This window comes from Penaeus chinensis, chromosome 3 (assembly GCF_019202785.1).
Source record: "Penaeus chinensis breed Huanghai No. 1 chromosome 3, ASM1920278v2, whole genome shotgun sequence".
NCBI lineage: Eukaryota > Metazoa > Arthropoda > Malacostraca > Decapoda > Penaeidae > Penaeus > Penaeus chinensis.
Window position 1 is genome coordinate 7,999,592 of NC_061821.1, and position 17,500 is coordinate 8,017,091.

Sequence of the window (17,500 nt, forward strand, 5' to 3'; positions counted from 1 at the left end):
ATCGTGTCCGAGTCAATTGGCATGGTACTGAAGATGGAGTGATGAATAGTTAGGCTTATGATCCTTGGAATTATTTATCTATATGAGATTTCGTTTGAATCTGAGAAATACATGTGAAGGTTATCAAACCCTTGCGAAGGGATGTGTTACAGTGCAAATAGAGGATTGATACTTTCTCCATTATATATATATATATATATATATATATATATATATATATATATGTTCCATGTCTTTTTTAAGTAGTTTAATTTGATGACTTTTTTAATACATTTCGAGAACCTCTTGTGTAACACTTGTGTCAATATCAAACAGAAAGGAAATATTTGGGATTCCTAGATGCAACAAATGGACCTTATGTATATCAGGCAAACCGAAAAACAAAAACACGCTGTTGTATGAGAGTCTCTGTAGGTCCAAATCACTGGATATGGAAAGATGCAAAGGATGTACAGTAAGTAAACAAGAAAAAAAAAAGAAGAATCACTTCACTTCACTTCAGCAAGGCGCACCAGTCCAGTGTAAGTATAGGCTAACTTATATGAGCTTAGGGTCTAAAAGTTATCTTCTCCGGCAGCAAAAAAACCTGACGGGCCTTTATTGCAGGTCGCGGTTGACAGCTAACTGCTTGACTGCACTGGTTATTTTTTCTCTCTATTACACTGTGGTATATGAAATTCCACATTTGTTTTTCTTTATAATGAACAGGGTTTGTGATACCTTGTGATACTCAATATAATTACGAAAACAACTGGAAATGACTTTGTATGTGCATATTTGCATATATATAAATATATATATGTATATAAATATATATATATATATATATATATATATATATATATATGTCTGTATAAACACACACTGTCAACAACACGTAGCAAGACCGGATGGTACACTTCACACCTCCGTCCAAGCAGCTGCCCTTCTCCTTGGGCAGGATGCAGGTGCTGCCTGCTTTCATTGACCGCCCAAGACCATCTCTCTTACGCTTACATCTAGTGGCTTGCGGTGGTCTCTTACGCTTACACCTTATGCTTTGACGGAGGTGTGAAGTGCGGCATCCAGTCTTGCTACGTATTGTTGACACAAAAACACACACACACACACACACACACACACACACACACACACACACATACACACGTACATAAATAAATATATATGAAAGGAAAACTTAACGCAGTGACTAATCTTCAGGCAAACAAACAACCAAAATGGAAATGAAAACTGTTTCCGTTATTTGTTCCCCTGGTGAGGAACTCATCGGACGAACTCATCGGAACGTTACGTGCAATATTTTTTTTTACTGTGTTTACGTTTCTTTGTGTGTTTGTATACGTACACACAAGCATACACACACACACACACACACACATATATATATATATAGATAGATAGATAAATGAATATAATATACACAAACATATATATGTATATATATACACATATATATGTTTGTGTATATAATATTCATTTATCTATCTACTTTTATCTAGTCATTCATATAAACATGTATATGTTATTTTCCGCGTGGTAGACTCATTCTTTGGTATTGTAGAATATTCGTAAAATAAATCAGTATCATAAAATAATTTTATTTCATTTTGATTCACTATGGATAGTTTGAATACTGATTTACGACAGTTCTGATGAAAAAAAAAAATAGTCATGATAACAACATGACAAGAACCAATGATAATTATTATATTACCACTATTACCTAATATCTACTACTGATAATAATCATGAAATTATGATAATGATGATAGGGGTGAAAATAGAATAAAGCTGAATGGTATTTACTCCTAGTTACTATTGATGCTAATAAAAAAATAATTATAATACACACACACACAAACATACACACATACACACACACACACACACACACACACACACACACACACACACACACACAAACACACACACACACACACACACACATATACACACACAAATATATCTATATATTTACTTATACCTACATCTCTATTTATCTACCCATCTCCTTTCCTATATTCATGACTTTCACAAATGTCTTTAAAAACATGAATGGAAACTTCAGACCCTCAGTGAGAAGGCCCGTGTGTGTGCGTAAGTGCGTGTGTATTTGGGTGTTTAATAATCTAATCGCTGTGGCGTATTCTGTGAGGTTATTATATAACTGTGTCGGCGGCTTCAACATTACATTAGTTCATAGGTGAACGTGAAGCCGAGACGCCCAACATCTGTTCAGTAAGTAAAAAAACAAAAACAATTTTACACACAGCTTCAGATCACATTAAACAACATTTACATTGCCTATAAGGATCATGACGAGATACTGTACGTAATCAATCATTTTCCAATGTTCTAGAATACTCGCATTCCCGTGCCGTTGCAAGAAATCTAATGCCACCACATTAACGAACCGGTTGGCTTAGCGACAATAATAGACTTAGTATACCTTACAGAGAAAAAAGAAAACAAAAAACATGTTTATAAGCAATTCAATACTCAATAATTGCCTCGACTTTGAAAACTACCGTAACACTATTGGAATAATGCTTAATTTTCAGTTCAAAAGATTACACACTTGAAACGAAGACAAAAATGTTCAATGTTTCCCAACATTTATATACTCACGATCTCTTCCCATAACTTCCGACACATCCACGACCCCCTAGGAACATTCATTATTTTTTTCTAACTGCATTATTATAAACTTCTCGAAAAAAAAGTTCAATAAAAATCTGTACAAGCCTCATTCACCTAACTAAAACAATAGTCCTTGAAAGTCAAATTTCGTGGAATACTCTCCCGGAGTCTAACGAACGCCTAGCAAATAAGAAATAATACTTTTCCCCTTTTACGTGATCATCTGCATAGCAAATATTCCTAATATTCCAAAATTCCTAATCTTAATAAAATGCTCAAACTACCATCAAGGAAGAAAGTATAACATAAAACAAAAAAAGAATTACGATACATGTTTGTACATCTGTCTGTCCATTAATCTGTACATGTATAAGCATGCATGTATGTATAGACATATATGTTTTTTATTTATGTACGATGCACGATATACATATATATACATACATATATATATGTATATATATAGTTATAAATATTTATACATATAGCATATATATGTATATATATACATATATATATTTATATATATAGTAAATGTATTGTATATATAGTATATACATATAGTTATATATATAGTATATATATATTTATATATATATAGTATATATATATTACTATTGTTGCTACTCCAACTGCTACTACCACTATTACTTTATTTACTAAGCATTTAAGAATGAGTTATAGACAATGAATGTGTTAGAGACAATGTGCGTGCATCTGGCCTATAGAAGGTTCAGATATATTCCATAATTTTAATTAAGATGGAATGCATTACATTGGTAAGAATTTGCGATCTTATGATAAAATGAAAAAAAATACTTCTTTGTGTAAATAAATAAATACCCAGTGTAAAATATCTATGGCCATCATTTATATTAATTACCAAGCTATGGGAACTTTTTTTTGTTCGTTATATTCATCCACATCAAATTCGTCTTTCGGAGATTCATCGTTATGTCCTACGTTGCCAAATTCCTCGCTTTGTCCATGATTACAGGATTACTGGGCGCTCTTGCAGGCCAGAAAGACTTCCCCGCCAAAACAACTGTGCTTTTCGCATCGCAGGAGATTTATTCAGAAGAGAAAAACTTTAGAAAACACGTAACTTATAGTTTCAAAAGTAAATGTTATAATTCATAAGTCGACAGATATCTTACGATAATAGTTTTATATACAAAATAAAGCATAGGGGTTATGCCAATATAAATAGAATAACAATTTCTGATGCTATTACATGCCATAGGATTAAGAGAAGCCTTCTGTCTCTGACTATGTTAAATATAACAGAAAAAATATGGATATGCTAGGTCACGTATGTTGTGACAACATAACGTGTATTGAACTCTCTGACTCAAATGCTATTACACCCGCAGTGACAGGGTTATGGAGGGGAAAACTTAACTTTTTTTGGGTTGGTTACAATAATAAATCTTCGAGTCGTGGTATCTTTATATTTGGCTTCATTTTAAACACAACTACGCATTCAAGATCTAGATTTCTGGATTACATCAAGCACAAGCCATTCATTTAATTGTTAATTTAGAGAGAGAGAGAGAGAGAGAGAGAGAGAGAGAGAGAGAGAGAGAGGGGGGGGGGGGGGGGGAGACGGAGGAAACCAAACCAGCAACAAGACCCCAAACTTTATTTTCCAGCCATGGCCGACTTGCAGGTGTTTACAGGAACGATCGTCCACTCAACGGAGTTAGAACCTATGCAGATCCTCGAAAACATGGCCGTCGGTGTCTTGGACAACAAAGTAAGAGAAATATGTAGATAAAGAAAAATACATTTAAGGTGAACAAAATGCTATTTGGTTCAATATGCCGTTTAGGTAAACAGTGATGATCATAATTTGTTAATTCGTTAATTTATTCAATTTTTGTTCACTGCTAGTGAATCTGAGAAATACGGTAGAAAAGTACAATTTTGAGTTCATATAGAATCTTAGATTCTAATATGGCACACATACACATATGTATATATATATATATATATATACACATATATACGTAAAGTGAGATAACTGTGCTTCAGATTGTGTTTGTAGAACCAGCGAGTGAACTTGCGAATCTGAAAACCGAATTTAAGATTCAAGATACGAAAAACACAACTATGACCCAAAGGTAAGTACTTACATACTGTTTTCTGTTAATTTGAAGCCACGTTAAAACTAAATGAAAGTTATATTATGTATACACAGAAGAGTAAGTAGATAAATAGTTATATAAGTCCATAGACACAGAAAGACAAGTAGTGTATTTGCTATGTAGGCTTACTTTTTTTCTCTCCTTCTCTTCCTCTTCCTTTCCCTCCTCCTTCTCCTCCTCCTCCACTTCTAGCCAGTTCCTGATGCCGGGTTTCGTGGACACGCACATCCACGCCCCTCAGTTCCCCAACAACGGGATCCACTTGGACCTTCCTCTGCTGGACTGGCTCGACAACTACACCTTCCCAACGGAGGCTAAGTTCGCTGACGGGGAATTTGCGCGATACGTTTATGGAGCTGCCGTGGTATGTTATAAAAAGGCTCAAGTATGGGGAAAAAAGATGGTGTTATATAGGTGTTCTCTTGCATACGGAAAAAAGGGAAAATAAATGGTATACATGATTATGTGCCTGATTTTTGGGGGGGTCTTTGGTTAGTTTCATATAAGTACTGATGGAAAGAATAAACAGTGAGAATCACAAAAAATATATAGGAATTATTAGAAATATTTAGGAACAACGAAATATACTTTAGGATTATACTCAAGATGAACAAATGACAGTGCATATATTTCTACGAACTGACAAGGTAAATAAAGGCAGATGTAAAAGTAAACTGATAAAATTGGGATAAAATGCATCTTCGGAATATAAGAAAATAACAAAAGCATCTCGAATTCCAAAGATGCGGTACAATCAGTAACATGACTAACTGAGCGTGTTAATGGATACTACATAAAGTAACTGACTTTGAAGAACACCGGCTTTGTAATTACAGACGATGCAAAGAAGTCACACAATAAAGCAGTTTTCCATGTTTTTATAAGCTAACATGAGTTTTGTGTGTTTAATATAAATTCTTCTGTATTGTAGTACAAGAAAACACATGGTAACATTTTTCTTTCTCCTGACATTATCTCAATTTTGAAATCTGAAAAAAAACATATTGAACATTATTAACATTATCCTAATATCATCCAAATACTGATCCTAAAGGGATGTACTAATTCTCGTGCTATCAAAACACTGCTCCAGGACCGCCTGCTTCGATGCGGCACCACAACAGCCTCCTACTTCGGTTCCTTACACCTGGAGGGAACCAAGATCCTCGGCGAAACCGTCCTTGCCAGGGGCCAGCGCGCTCTAGTGGGAAAAGTCAACATGCTCATGAATTGTCCAAGCTATTACCAGGAAGCTTCCATTGAGGATTCACTTAGAGAGACTGAAGAGTTCATACTGTACATCAAAAATTTAAATGTAAGATCTTAATGTGGAACATGTATGATATTACTTGCATTCCAAAATTTCGTGTTGCTTTCTATGGGCCAAACTGATAGGGGACTTTATTGAAATGAAATTTGAAATATTCAAATCAGCTTTATGATTAGTGTCTCAGTCGTACGTCATATGGTATAGCAGGGGTACAACATCAGCTGATATTACTGTTATAAGACCCTCAGACGGTTAAAGTCTCACGTTACTCGAATCCAGACTTTCACTGCCCATATTTCAAATAATAAGTCTATTATTATGCAACAGTCGGAGTTAGTGCTGCCCATCGTCACGCCGAGGTTTGCCCCGACGTGTCCGAAGGAGCAGATGGAAGGGCTCGCTCAGCTGGCAGCGAAGCATGACTGCCACATCCAAAGCCACATCTGCGAGAGTCAGTCGGAAATCGATTGGGTGCAGGAGCTGTTCCCTTGGTCAACGAGCTATGCCAATGTCTATGACACTGTGGGCCTCCTTACAGACAAGGTACTTGTGAACAAATCTGCTGATTAGGTAAAACAAAATGTTGGTGTTCGTATCTTCTTAAACACTTGGTAGATATACATCGAACCGATTAAAGCATTTTTCATAGATGTTCTAATAATTGCACCATTTTTCACCGCTATGCGTCTATACCATCAGCTGCCTGATGATATAGGTGGAAGCCAGACTAGTCGTATATTAATAAATGTTCAGCATATCGTAATTTATACCGTTCCATGTCCCATAGACGGTGATGGCGCACGGCGTGTGGCTGAAAGACGAGGAGGTGGCACTGCTGAAAGAGCATGACACGGGCGTGGCTCACTGCCCCAACTCTAACATTTCTCTGAGGTCGGGACTCTGCGACGTCCAGAGGCTTCTCCGTGCGGGCCTCAAAATTGGACTCGGCACAGGTATGACTAAAGAAGGAAAAGGAATGGGGAATGACTAAAGAATAACATGATTATGATACATATATGAATAAATAAATAAGTGGGGGATGGGATGACACTCGTTGTCTATTTACTATGTTAGTTATCTGCTTAACTGCGATTTCCCGGCAATTCATTTAAACGTGAAGGAATTTGTTTTCAGATTGCTCAGGTGGATACTCTCCATCGATCCTAAATTCCCTGCGCCAGGCTGTGCTCGTGTCAAAGACCCTCTCCACAATGACCGAAGGCTACGAGAGTATCACACTGAAGGAAGCGTTTCGGCTCGCTACTTTGGGAGGCGCTAAAGGTTAGTTACGTTCTTACACAATTAGGGAACTATATTCAGCCTTATGGCGGAGAAACAACATCCCAGGCTTTATGGTGGAGACACAATATCCTAGGCTTTATGGTGGAGACACAATATCCCAGGCTTTATGGTGGAGACACAATATCCCAGGCTTTATGGTGGAGACACAATATCCCAGGTTTTATGGTGGAGACACAATATCCCAAGCTTTATGGTGGAGACACAATATCCCAGGCTTTATGGTGGAGACACAATATCCCAGGTTTTATGGTGGAGACACAATATCCCAGGCTTTATGGTGGAGACACAATATACCAGGTTTTATGGTGGAGACACAATATCCCAGGCTTTATGGTGGAGACACAATATCCCAGGCTTTATGGTGGAGACACAATATCCCAGGTTTTATGGTGGAGACACAATATCCCAGGCTTTATGGTGGAGACACAATATCCCAGGTTTTATGGTGGAGACACAATATCCCAGGCCTTATGGTGGAGACACAATATCCCAGGTTTTATGGTGGAGACACAATATCCCAGGTTTTATGGTGGAGACACAATATCCCAGGTTTTATGGTGGAGACACAATATCCCAGGTTTTATGGTGGAGACACAATATCCCAGGCTTTATGGTGGAGACACAATATCCCAGGCTTTATGGTGGAGACACAATATCCCAGGCTTTATGGTGGAGACACAATATCCCAGGAATCTGTATCTCATTTGTTTCAAAAGGATTATATATTTTTCAGTCGTTCGCATGGAGGACCGGATTGGAAACTTTGAGGTTGGGAAGGAGTTCGATGCTCTTTTAATCGACACAGAAACAACAGGGACACCCCTTGACATCTTTCTAGAGGTAGCGTTGAATAAATTTATGTGAACAAATAACAGACGGTATGTAACCCATTTTCATAATCAGTCAGCTATAGCACATCGACTGAACGGGTTCTGTTTGAGGTTAATGACTCAGCTGTGAAAAAGTTGGTATAATGTTTTCATCAGATTAGATTAAATATTTTGCTTGATATGTGTAATTAATGTTGTTGAGATTTGCTATCATACCGTGCTGATAACCCCACAAAAAAAGCCTATCGGTAATCTTGGTATTTCTTTAACTAAAATTGACAGCCTGGTGATAATACCTTTTCCTTATCTCCAGGATAAAATCGAAGAGAAGATAGAGAAATTCCTCTACAACGGAGACGACCGAAATATTATACAGGTTTACGTTGCTGGAAAGAAAGTCGTGGACCAAACGCGATGCTTTTCTTCAGTTAGCCCTTGAATCCGGCTCTGGAACTGCCATTTCTTTCTTTAAATAATGGTTGATGTTTCCAAATTAGACTTTATTTTGGTGTTGAATATTTTGACCGTTAGTACGCATGGTAGTTGTTTTCAAATTGATCTTTATTTTATTATGGAATATCATGGTCTTAGATAATACGCATGGTTATTTTAAAATTGAACATGATTTTATTATTGAATATTGTGAACCAAGATAATCTGCAGCATCTGAAAATATGACGTTATTGACTGATCTTGTATATATATATATATATATACTATCTTAAACTGGATATATATCAGGTGAAACTGCATATGCATAAACTTATTAATGTATAATCTGAAACAAAAACAATCACTAAGTAATAAAAACTTATTATGTTTACAATTTTGCGCTTGGCAATGCTCTCATATAATTTCTATCTATTTATACGCATCTATCCATCTATCTATCTACATCTGTCTGTCTGTATATGTATCAGTAGTCTTATTATCCTCACTCATGCAATTTTCAAGGAAAATTTATGCGGCAATATTCAACCACTTTCGCATTAATGAGTTACAGCAACATAGCTAATAAAATGATATTAATGTAGTATCAGTAATCACTGGAAATAGTGATTGTTAAGATAAATTGTACAACTTATAAAGTAATTAGATAGAATAAAGGCTTTGGTTGAATCTGGTAAATTCTTTTGTAAGAATGTCAGCTTTGTGGTGGGCCGTAAAACTCTACAAATTTTAAAACAAACAAAACGAAACAGGATATGTAAACACAGCAAAACAACTAAGAACAAAACAATATAAAAACAACGAAAGCTAGAAATTAAAACAAAGCGTTAAAATAAAAGCTAAGAAACGGAACGTAAAATAAGAATACAAAAAAAAAAAAAAAGAGAGAGAGACTACATAAAATAACAACACAATAAAAGAAGCTAAAATGTGAGAATATAAAATAAAATAAAGCTAAGACGCTCCGGCAAAATAGATTAAAAGGCTATATAAACACTACATTTCCTTTCTCATAAATGATTACCTCTAGTTTCTGTGTCCATAAACATTCACTCTACTTAACCTTGGCTTGGTGGGTCTTGCAGCTCGATAAAAGGGTTCTCTAGTCTCCTAAATTAATCTTAGACGCAAAAGTCTAGGAGCGGAAGACTAGCCTCTGATTCTATTATAAAATGTTCTTTTAGTTCGCAATAATCCTCTTCTATGATTTTTATTTTGCTGGTTAAAAGGTTCAAATAGCAAAATTGTACAAACAATGTAAACATAAGCACAAATGAACGTTACGGAGATAGGATAGACGAAAGGTTAAAATCGTGAACTAAAAACACAAACAGAAATACGTACAAACCCACAAATAAAAACAATTAGAGATATTAAAACGAGCAACTGAAACTCAATAAAAAGGTAGATAAAGTAATTAAATTATATAAAACGAGATATTGTTACTATTCTTCCTCGGAGGGGCGCGCTTGGCCAAGAGATGGCGCTCTACGAGAAGGATTAACCCACTTCAAAAGTTCCAGTTACAACAATATAACCCAAGATTATCACATAAAACTGTTTTGGGGAAAAAATGCACAAGGTCTAGAGAAACGCTGAACCTTTCACCATTTTTATCTGATTTTCACTCTCACTTAGCCAAAATTACAATGTCCTTTTCGTGGCTCACTGGGATCTTGCTTGCTTTGTATACAGATGTTGAGCGTTTGCATTCCCGAACAAGGCTATGTTTGTTGTTTGGAAGGGTATCCAATCAAACCATCTAATAAGGGGGCTGGCAAAAAAAAAGGTAATGATTGAAGGGAATGATAAAAAAAAAAAGACAAACGCGCCAACGGTCACAGTGACTGGCATTACCTAATCGCCGTCTCTAAATTCAAATTTAGATAAAGACGATAAAGAAGAAGAAAAAAAAGCCCCACTTCGGTGAAACAACAAATATTTTCCGTGTTTTCTTGCTGTCGAAAAAACAGCTGACGATAAGCTATTTCGCTTCCGCATGTCTGCCAATACAGTGAAAATAACATTCCATACTTGGAAATTGATCCCAAGTACCCATTGCGTTGAGAAATGGCCAAATGCCAACGGAAAGGCCCTAAAAGACCAAACTAATCTGAGAGTGAAGTGACCAAAGGACAATCAGATAATAACTTAATTATTTATAATAAAAATCTTGGAAGGCAACAACGATAACCAGAAACAACAAAAAATCTAGTCCTTAGTAATATTTACCTGTCTATCTTTGTGTGTGTGTGTGTGTGTGTGTGTGTGTGTGTGTGTGTGTGTGTGTGTGTGTGTGTGTGTGTGTGTGTGAGAGAGAGAGAGAGAGAGAGAGAGAGAGAGAGAGAGAGAGAGAGAGAGAGAGAGAGAGAGAGAGAAACTGACGGACGAACTGAGACATTCACGGCTTTGGCTTTGAGTGTTTTATATAGGCGAGACGGAATTTTTATAAGTTTAAACTAAACGTAATTTTCATCACAGAAGTTTTTAGATAACGAAGTTTGCCAACCATCATGTCCCTATCAAATTTTAATCATAACTGTGACAAGACTAGCACTTTCCCCGATGAACGTTTGTACGGAGCAAAGACAACGTATTTTCACATTATATGCCACTCTTTATCCAGTAAGTAAACAACAAATGTAATCGATAAATCAATGAACTCTAGGGTACATTTCGATTTTGTAACACACTTGTGGCAAATTGAAATAAGTTTTTTTAATGAGTGTATTAAAAACTTACAGGAAGTTTTACCGCCCAGCTGTTCTCTTCGCTTTTCTGTAAACAATGCCTCTCACAGTAAGAATACGTGCCCTTCCTTAAAAAGTTATTCACATGTAAAAGTACAGCTGCATAAATAAGTATAGATATAAATGTGCATGTTAATACAATGATTATAACGTTTGTTACATTCCTCATTCTGCATTCAGATACTATATACTTAAAAAAAAAAAAAAAAAAAAAAACAAGTAGAACAATGATTGATGTTTTTTTTTTTTTTTTTTTTTTTTGCTAACAACAAATACTTTTTTACAAACTATACGTTGTTATGACCAATAAAAGCTTACATTTTACCCGAATGTAAACCTACTAAGATGTATGGCTAAATCGTGAGACCATTTACAGCTACTTTATCTATAAAAATATGAAATGGAAAGAGATAGTTTCCATATATATTTTTTCTTCGTTTAAAAAAGGAGAAAGGGATCAATAACGTTCATTACGTAGGACCTCCAAAAGGCTCAAGTGATGCCTTGGTTATCTTTCCTGTAAATAACATCTTCCCAGTCAGACTTGGTGATCTTTTTTTTCGGAAAATAAACGGCTCTAGATAACTGAATCAAGCCGGGCCACACACACACACATATATGTATATGTATATGTGTATATATATGTGTATAAACATATATGTGTATATATATACATATATATTCATATATACTTATATATTCATTTATTTTTTGTATATTTTTTCAGATATCCTTTTTCTCTTTACGATGTGTTTACATGTATGACGAAATGTGGCAAAATAACCTAAAATGAATAAGAATGATTATTAATGTAAATGGAGACGCTTCCATGTCTTATTACTCATTAAAAAAATATTTAACGGTTTCTATTATAATACAATTTGTAAACCAGACACACCTTAATACAACAATTATATGGAACAGCTGTGTGCTCAGCTGTGCGTAGAGCAAGAATTAAGGCAGCGTTGTGGGTGCTTCATAGGCCTCAGCCCGGTATACGAAGCACCGGTCTACAAACCTACAAGTGAGATGTGAAGGAAAGCTGCCCACACAGAGGATGTGAATGAACGGTGGAATGTTTAAAGTTTTCAGTTTACCAGCCGTATTCATAGTCAGTGTTTTTCGTCAAACTCGAATATTGAATCAAGTGACTTATAGAAATGACATTCCCGTGAGTCGGGTGCGAAGCGAATATGAATAAGACTGTTAAATTTATTAGCCTGTGATGTTAAGCAGGTTTGCTGTTGTGATGCACTCGATGAAATTCAAGCTAGGGTGGATTTTTCTGGCCAGGATGAAAATTATTTTTGTATATATTTGTTTTTATTTATCTAGATTTGTTTGTCTGTATCAATTTTAAATATACCGGATAAGCGATGACATGTACGTATAAACGCGAGTATATTACGTACATAAATGTGATTTACTTCGATTATTTAAGGTGACCACATAGTCATAATCAGTCATAAAAATACTAAGTTAGGGTGTCTTTGGTGCATCAAGAAAAACCACCAACGCGTTGGATTTTTCCCAACGCTTGGGAGAACCGTTCAGACTTTCGGCAACGCGATGGGCTATTTAACTCATCGTTTAATAAACATAAACATTTACCCATTTAGCCTGGAAACAAGCCTGAAATTCGTTACTAGAGACCCACCTCATTCCGATTGTTTAGATTTCTTCACCGGAGAAACCTGCCTGTGCTTATATTTTACGACGAAAATGCGTTAAATATCTTTCTAGATCATTCTGTATTCAGAGATCAAAGAAATAAACTAAGAACACAAAGATTATCTTCGTTGTTGATAGAGTCATTGGAAGCACTTGGAAACTTTCCCTCCAAAACAAACGGTGTCTCAATTAATCTCTTCGGTTTTGTATAAAGTTTGAACATGTAATATGGATTTGGTAGCAATACATATTATAAAATCTATGATAAATTTTGGAAAGTGAATGAAACTAAATACACATGATCATATAAAGCTGATGAAATAACAAAAAATGTTTGTCGTTACTCTAATCGGATGATGCGTAATTGTCTTATAACCGGGTAAGACCGCTCTCTTCAGACCGAGGATGAAACTGATGCAATTTTACGAAAATACCAACCACGGCAGCAAAAAAAAAAAAAAAAAAAAAAAAAAAAAAATGATAATAAGGGCTGACCGATTTATGTTCTTTATGATTCTTATTAGTATCTGTATATAGTTATAAAGAAATGTCCTGTCTTTATAACCATGCAGAGGCGCATGGACCCAAATGAGAGACACTGGCAGAGAGGGGTGGGTGGATGTGTGAAGAAAAAGACAAAGAGAAAGAGCAGAGAGAGAGAGAGAGAGAGAGAGAGAGAGAGAGAGAGAGAGAGAGAGAGAGAGAGAGAGAGAGAGAGAGAGAGAGAGGAAGGAAGGGAGGGAGAGGGGGAGAGAGTGAGAGTGAAAGAGAGTAAGCGTGAGAGTGAGAGAGAGAGAGAGAGCAGGGGTGTATTTTTTTCTTGGGGGGATGGGCGGGCTCTGATCTTAGCTTTAAAATGCTCCTAGAGTAGTATTTTTTTAAAATCAATTCTTAGAGAGCTGGTAGCGCCCTAGAAACTGGTTGTGCTTAGTTCGCTTGTCAACTCACTCCCCAGTAAAAGCTGAAATAACGCCCTTGAGAGAGAGAGAGAGAGAGAGAGAGAGAGAGAGAGAGAGAGAGAGAGAGAGAGAGATAGAGAGAGAGGACAACAGAGAGTGAGTGAGAGAGAGAATGGGAGACAGAGAACGAGAGACAGAGAGATAGAGATGGAGAGAGAAAGAGACTGGACAAGTCGAGCGACCATTGTTGATACTTGAGTATACTGTGTGGAATGAGGTGTTTGATTGTTTTTTTTTTTTTTCCCTAACTCGCCATATGCCTGGCAGTGCATTCAGCAGCCAATCATCATCTATGAGGATTCATGACGTCATCAGTCTAAGTCCAAGGCGTTGGAGTTTGTACCAAAGACGGCTTTAGTCGGTCAATATGATCACTTACAGTCAGCATGTATTTCATTCATAATGGTGTTAAACGTTTTCCAATCATTGTTTTCTAGAGTTGTGTATAGATCGTGTTAAAAGAGATGGTATTCAGTCTTGTCGGTAAGTCACATATGTCTGTTTTACAAAAAGGTATAGTATATAAAATGTAGAGTAGGTTATATAATCCGATGTTTTTACTTTTTCTTTCCAGGGAGATAAAGTACCAAACGTAGGTGGCTTCCAGCAAGAAAGACGACACATACTACATGATCTTGGGACAGATGATGAAAAAAGTTCTCAGCTTGTGGTCGAACTGCTCTATTCTGTGGGTCGTTATTGCTGAATTGAGAGAGTGTGTGTGTGTATGTATATACATATATATATATATATATATATATATATATACAGATATACACATGTGTATATAGATCTGTATATGTATGTATATGTATATAAATACACATAGTTGTGTGTATATATACGTATATACACACATAAATATATGTAATTATATATACAGCTTGTCCGGGGTTATGATTCACTATAACCTTTTCGATTATTTATCATCTCAAGGGAATAAATGTAAACCAACTTTTTCTTTTTCATATGGAATTACATTCACAGATTATGCACAATTACAGTCACCAACTTTTTTCAAGTTTACTGTTTTTATAATTATTACTATCAATAATATTTTTGTTATTATTGTTATTGTTATATTTATTAACATTATCATTATCATCATTAATAAATAATCATAATGATCCATATGTGAGTATATGAATGTACGTCAATAAATTAATATATGTGAGTGTGTGTGTATATATATATATATATATATATATATATATATACATATAAAACATAGGAGCGTGGTATCATTAGGAAAACGATGCAGTCTTTGTGAAACCTTTACTTCGAATGATACAAATGAATCTGTATACATCACATTAATAGCACGGCACCTTTTTTCTTCTTTCTTTCTATACCATTTTGCAGATGTTTCCCTGTTGAACATGTATCAAACAGAAATAAGGCCATAACCTCTATATAACAACCTATACACTACTGCCTGTTGAATCTGACAGTTTGACGGTACTGGTACACAAAGGTGGATGATTAACCATGAATTGAATGAAATCGATTCACTTGGTGCAAACGCAGCCTGAAACATATCACTTCCTTACATAGTAAAGCTAACGTCTGATGAATACATTACAGTACAAAATGCATAGTGTGTAACCTTATTGATATATGAATGAATAAATTCTGATTAATGACAACGATAGTGTACCACAGAAATAACAGTGATACGTGCATTTTGGAAGAAGACAAAATACATATCATAATCCGAGATACAATAGCAACAAGCATGTTTATGTGGATCATTTACTACACATCAGAAAATTCCATCACTCGAATATCATTGAGAACGCAAACATTTAACACTTTCTAAAATATATTCAGATAAATGAAATAGAAGAAAATAGGATCACATACTCAAAAAGTTGGGATTTGAATACTCAAAATATAAAACCTTGAAACATGGGAAATGATTAAGAGCGTAGATATTAGAGTTGCACTTAAAATCAATAATTCACATAAAAAAATATTGATTCTTGAAACATGGTGATGATAAGTTATCGACATCGTACTCTTTACTCCTTAGGTAACACTTCCAGTATTTAAATTCTAAGCTAAAAACAGCAACAAACATCTTTTACATTATAGCTGTAAATTCCATCACACTATATTCTCGTATATTAGAGAATACAAACATCTAACACCGAGTAAAGATTAACGGTACACTTTAATTAAATAATACAATTTTTTTTAGCTTTGAAACCCGCATCGATTATCGACATAATCTCTCTTACTCCATAGGTAACGTCTCCCGTCCCCCAGTCTTTCTGCATCGACGAAGGGAAATTCTGCAGACATCCCACAGGAATTCCAGCACTTCGAGTATGCTGACCAGAGACACGCCGATGAAGAGGCCGAGGGAACCGCCGATGTTGCTCAGAAGAGTGTCCCACTGGTGAGGGAGAAGTCCATGTATTCATTTTGAAAACGATCCCAGCGTATGAAGGAGAGTCGGTTACTTTATTTCAATGGAACATTCCAAGTATATAAGTGTGCGCTGGTTCCTTATATTAGTGGTGCATCCCAATTGTATAAATGAGCGTTGGTACTTTATTCCAGTGAAACATTCCATAAGCTTGAGTTCTTACTTTATTTTCATTTCAATGGTATATCATGTATGACATGCTGTGGTTCAGATACACATAAATTTCAACGGAATTTACCGTATAAGCCGGCGTTTCTTCTATCACGTCGTAGTACATGGAGCCCAGGTAGACCAGGAGTTTCAGTAGCTCTGTGTCACTGTAAAAGAGTCAGTTTGTCTCATTCGGTATTCAACTCTCTTTCCGTCTTGTGGAAATCGTTACTGGCTTCAGATAAATGGTAAATATCTGCCATCTCTCTCTCATTCCCTTTTTCCTCTTCCCAGTCCTTTTACACATTCCCCTTCCCCTTACCTTTCTCCTGACCTTTCCCTTTCCATTTCCCTCTCATCTCCCTCCCTCTCCTTACGCTTCCTCTTCCTCTTACTCCCTCTTCCTCACCCCCTCTCTCTCACTTCAGCAATAACACCCATTCCACTTCCCCTTTCCCTTAAGCTTCCCCTCCCTCTCCCTCCCTCTTCTTCACCCCCTCTTTCTCACTTCAGCAGTAACACCCATTCCGCTTCCATTTTCCCTTAAGCTTTCCCTCCCCCTCCCTCCCTCTTCCTCACACCCTCTCTCCCACTTTAGCAATAACACCCATTCCACTTCCCCTTTCCCTTAAGCTTCCCCTCCCTCTCCCTCCCTCTTCTTCACCCCCTCTTTCTCACTTCAGCAGTAACACCCATTCCACTTCCCCTTTCCCTTAAGCTTTCCCTCCCTCTCCCTCCCTCTTCCTCACCCCCTCTTTCTCACTTCAGCAGTAACACCCATTCCACTTCCCCTTTTCGCTTAAGCTTTCCCTCCCTCTCCCTCCCTCTTCCTCACCCCCTCTCTCCCACTTCAGCAATAACGAACCAGAGAAAAGAGCACTCGGCACTAACTTCGAGCAC

The 17,500-nt window shown here is 36.4% G+C and overlaps 2 protein-coding genes across 2 annotated transcripts in view; one reads left to right on the forward strand and one right to left on the reverse strand.

The window, feature by feature from the left end:
- The first annotated feature begins 2,185 nt into the window (after window positions 1-2,185).
- LOC125044290 (guanine deaminase-like) lies at window positions 2,186-9,013 on the forward strand. The gene is made up of 10 exons (XM_047640888.1): window positions 2,186-2,238; window positions 4,293-4,396; window positions 4,675-4,763; window positions 4,980-5,151; window positions 5,881-6,102; window positions 6,385-6,600; window positions 6,845-7,010; window positions 7,192-7,338; window positions 8,093-8,199; window positions 8,503-9,013. The coding sequence occupies exons 2-10, from the start codon at window positions 4,295-4,297 to the stop codon at window positions 8,626-8,628; spliced, it is 1,347 nt and encodes a 448-aa protein (XP_047496844.1). The 5' UTR covers window positions 2,186-2,238; window positions 4,293-4,294; the 3' UTR covers window positions 8,629-9,013.
- Window positions 9,014-15,281: 6,268 nt separating this feature from the next.
- The window catches only part of LOC125040281 (low-density lipoprotein receptor-related protein 2-like), a 24,091-nt gene continuing 21,872 nt past the window's right edge, over window positions 15,282-17,500 (reverse strand). The window contains exons 25-27 of the mRNA XM_047634836.1: window positions 17,492-17,500; window positions 16,689-16,767; window positions 15,282-16,417 (exon numbers count right to left, since the gene is read on the reverse strand). The exon at window positions 17,492-17,500 is cut by the window's right edge and continues 93 nt beyond it. Of these exons, the coding sequence (XP_047490792.1) occupies window positions 16,256-16,417; window positions 16,689-16,767; window positions 17,492-17,500 (250 nt within the window). The 3' untranslated portion in view covers window positions 15,282-16,255. The remainder of the gene's footprint in view (window positions 16,418-16,688; window positions 16,768-17,491) is intronic.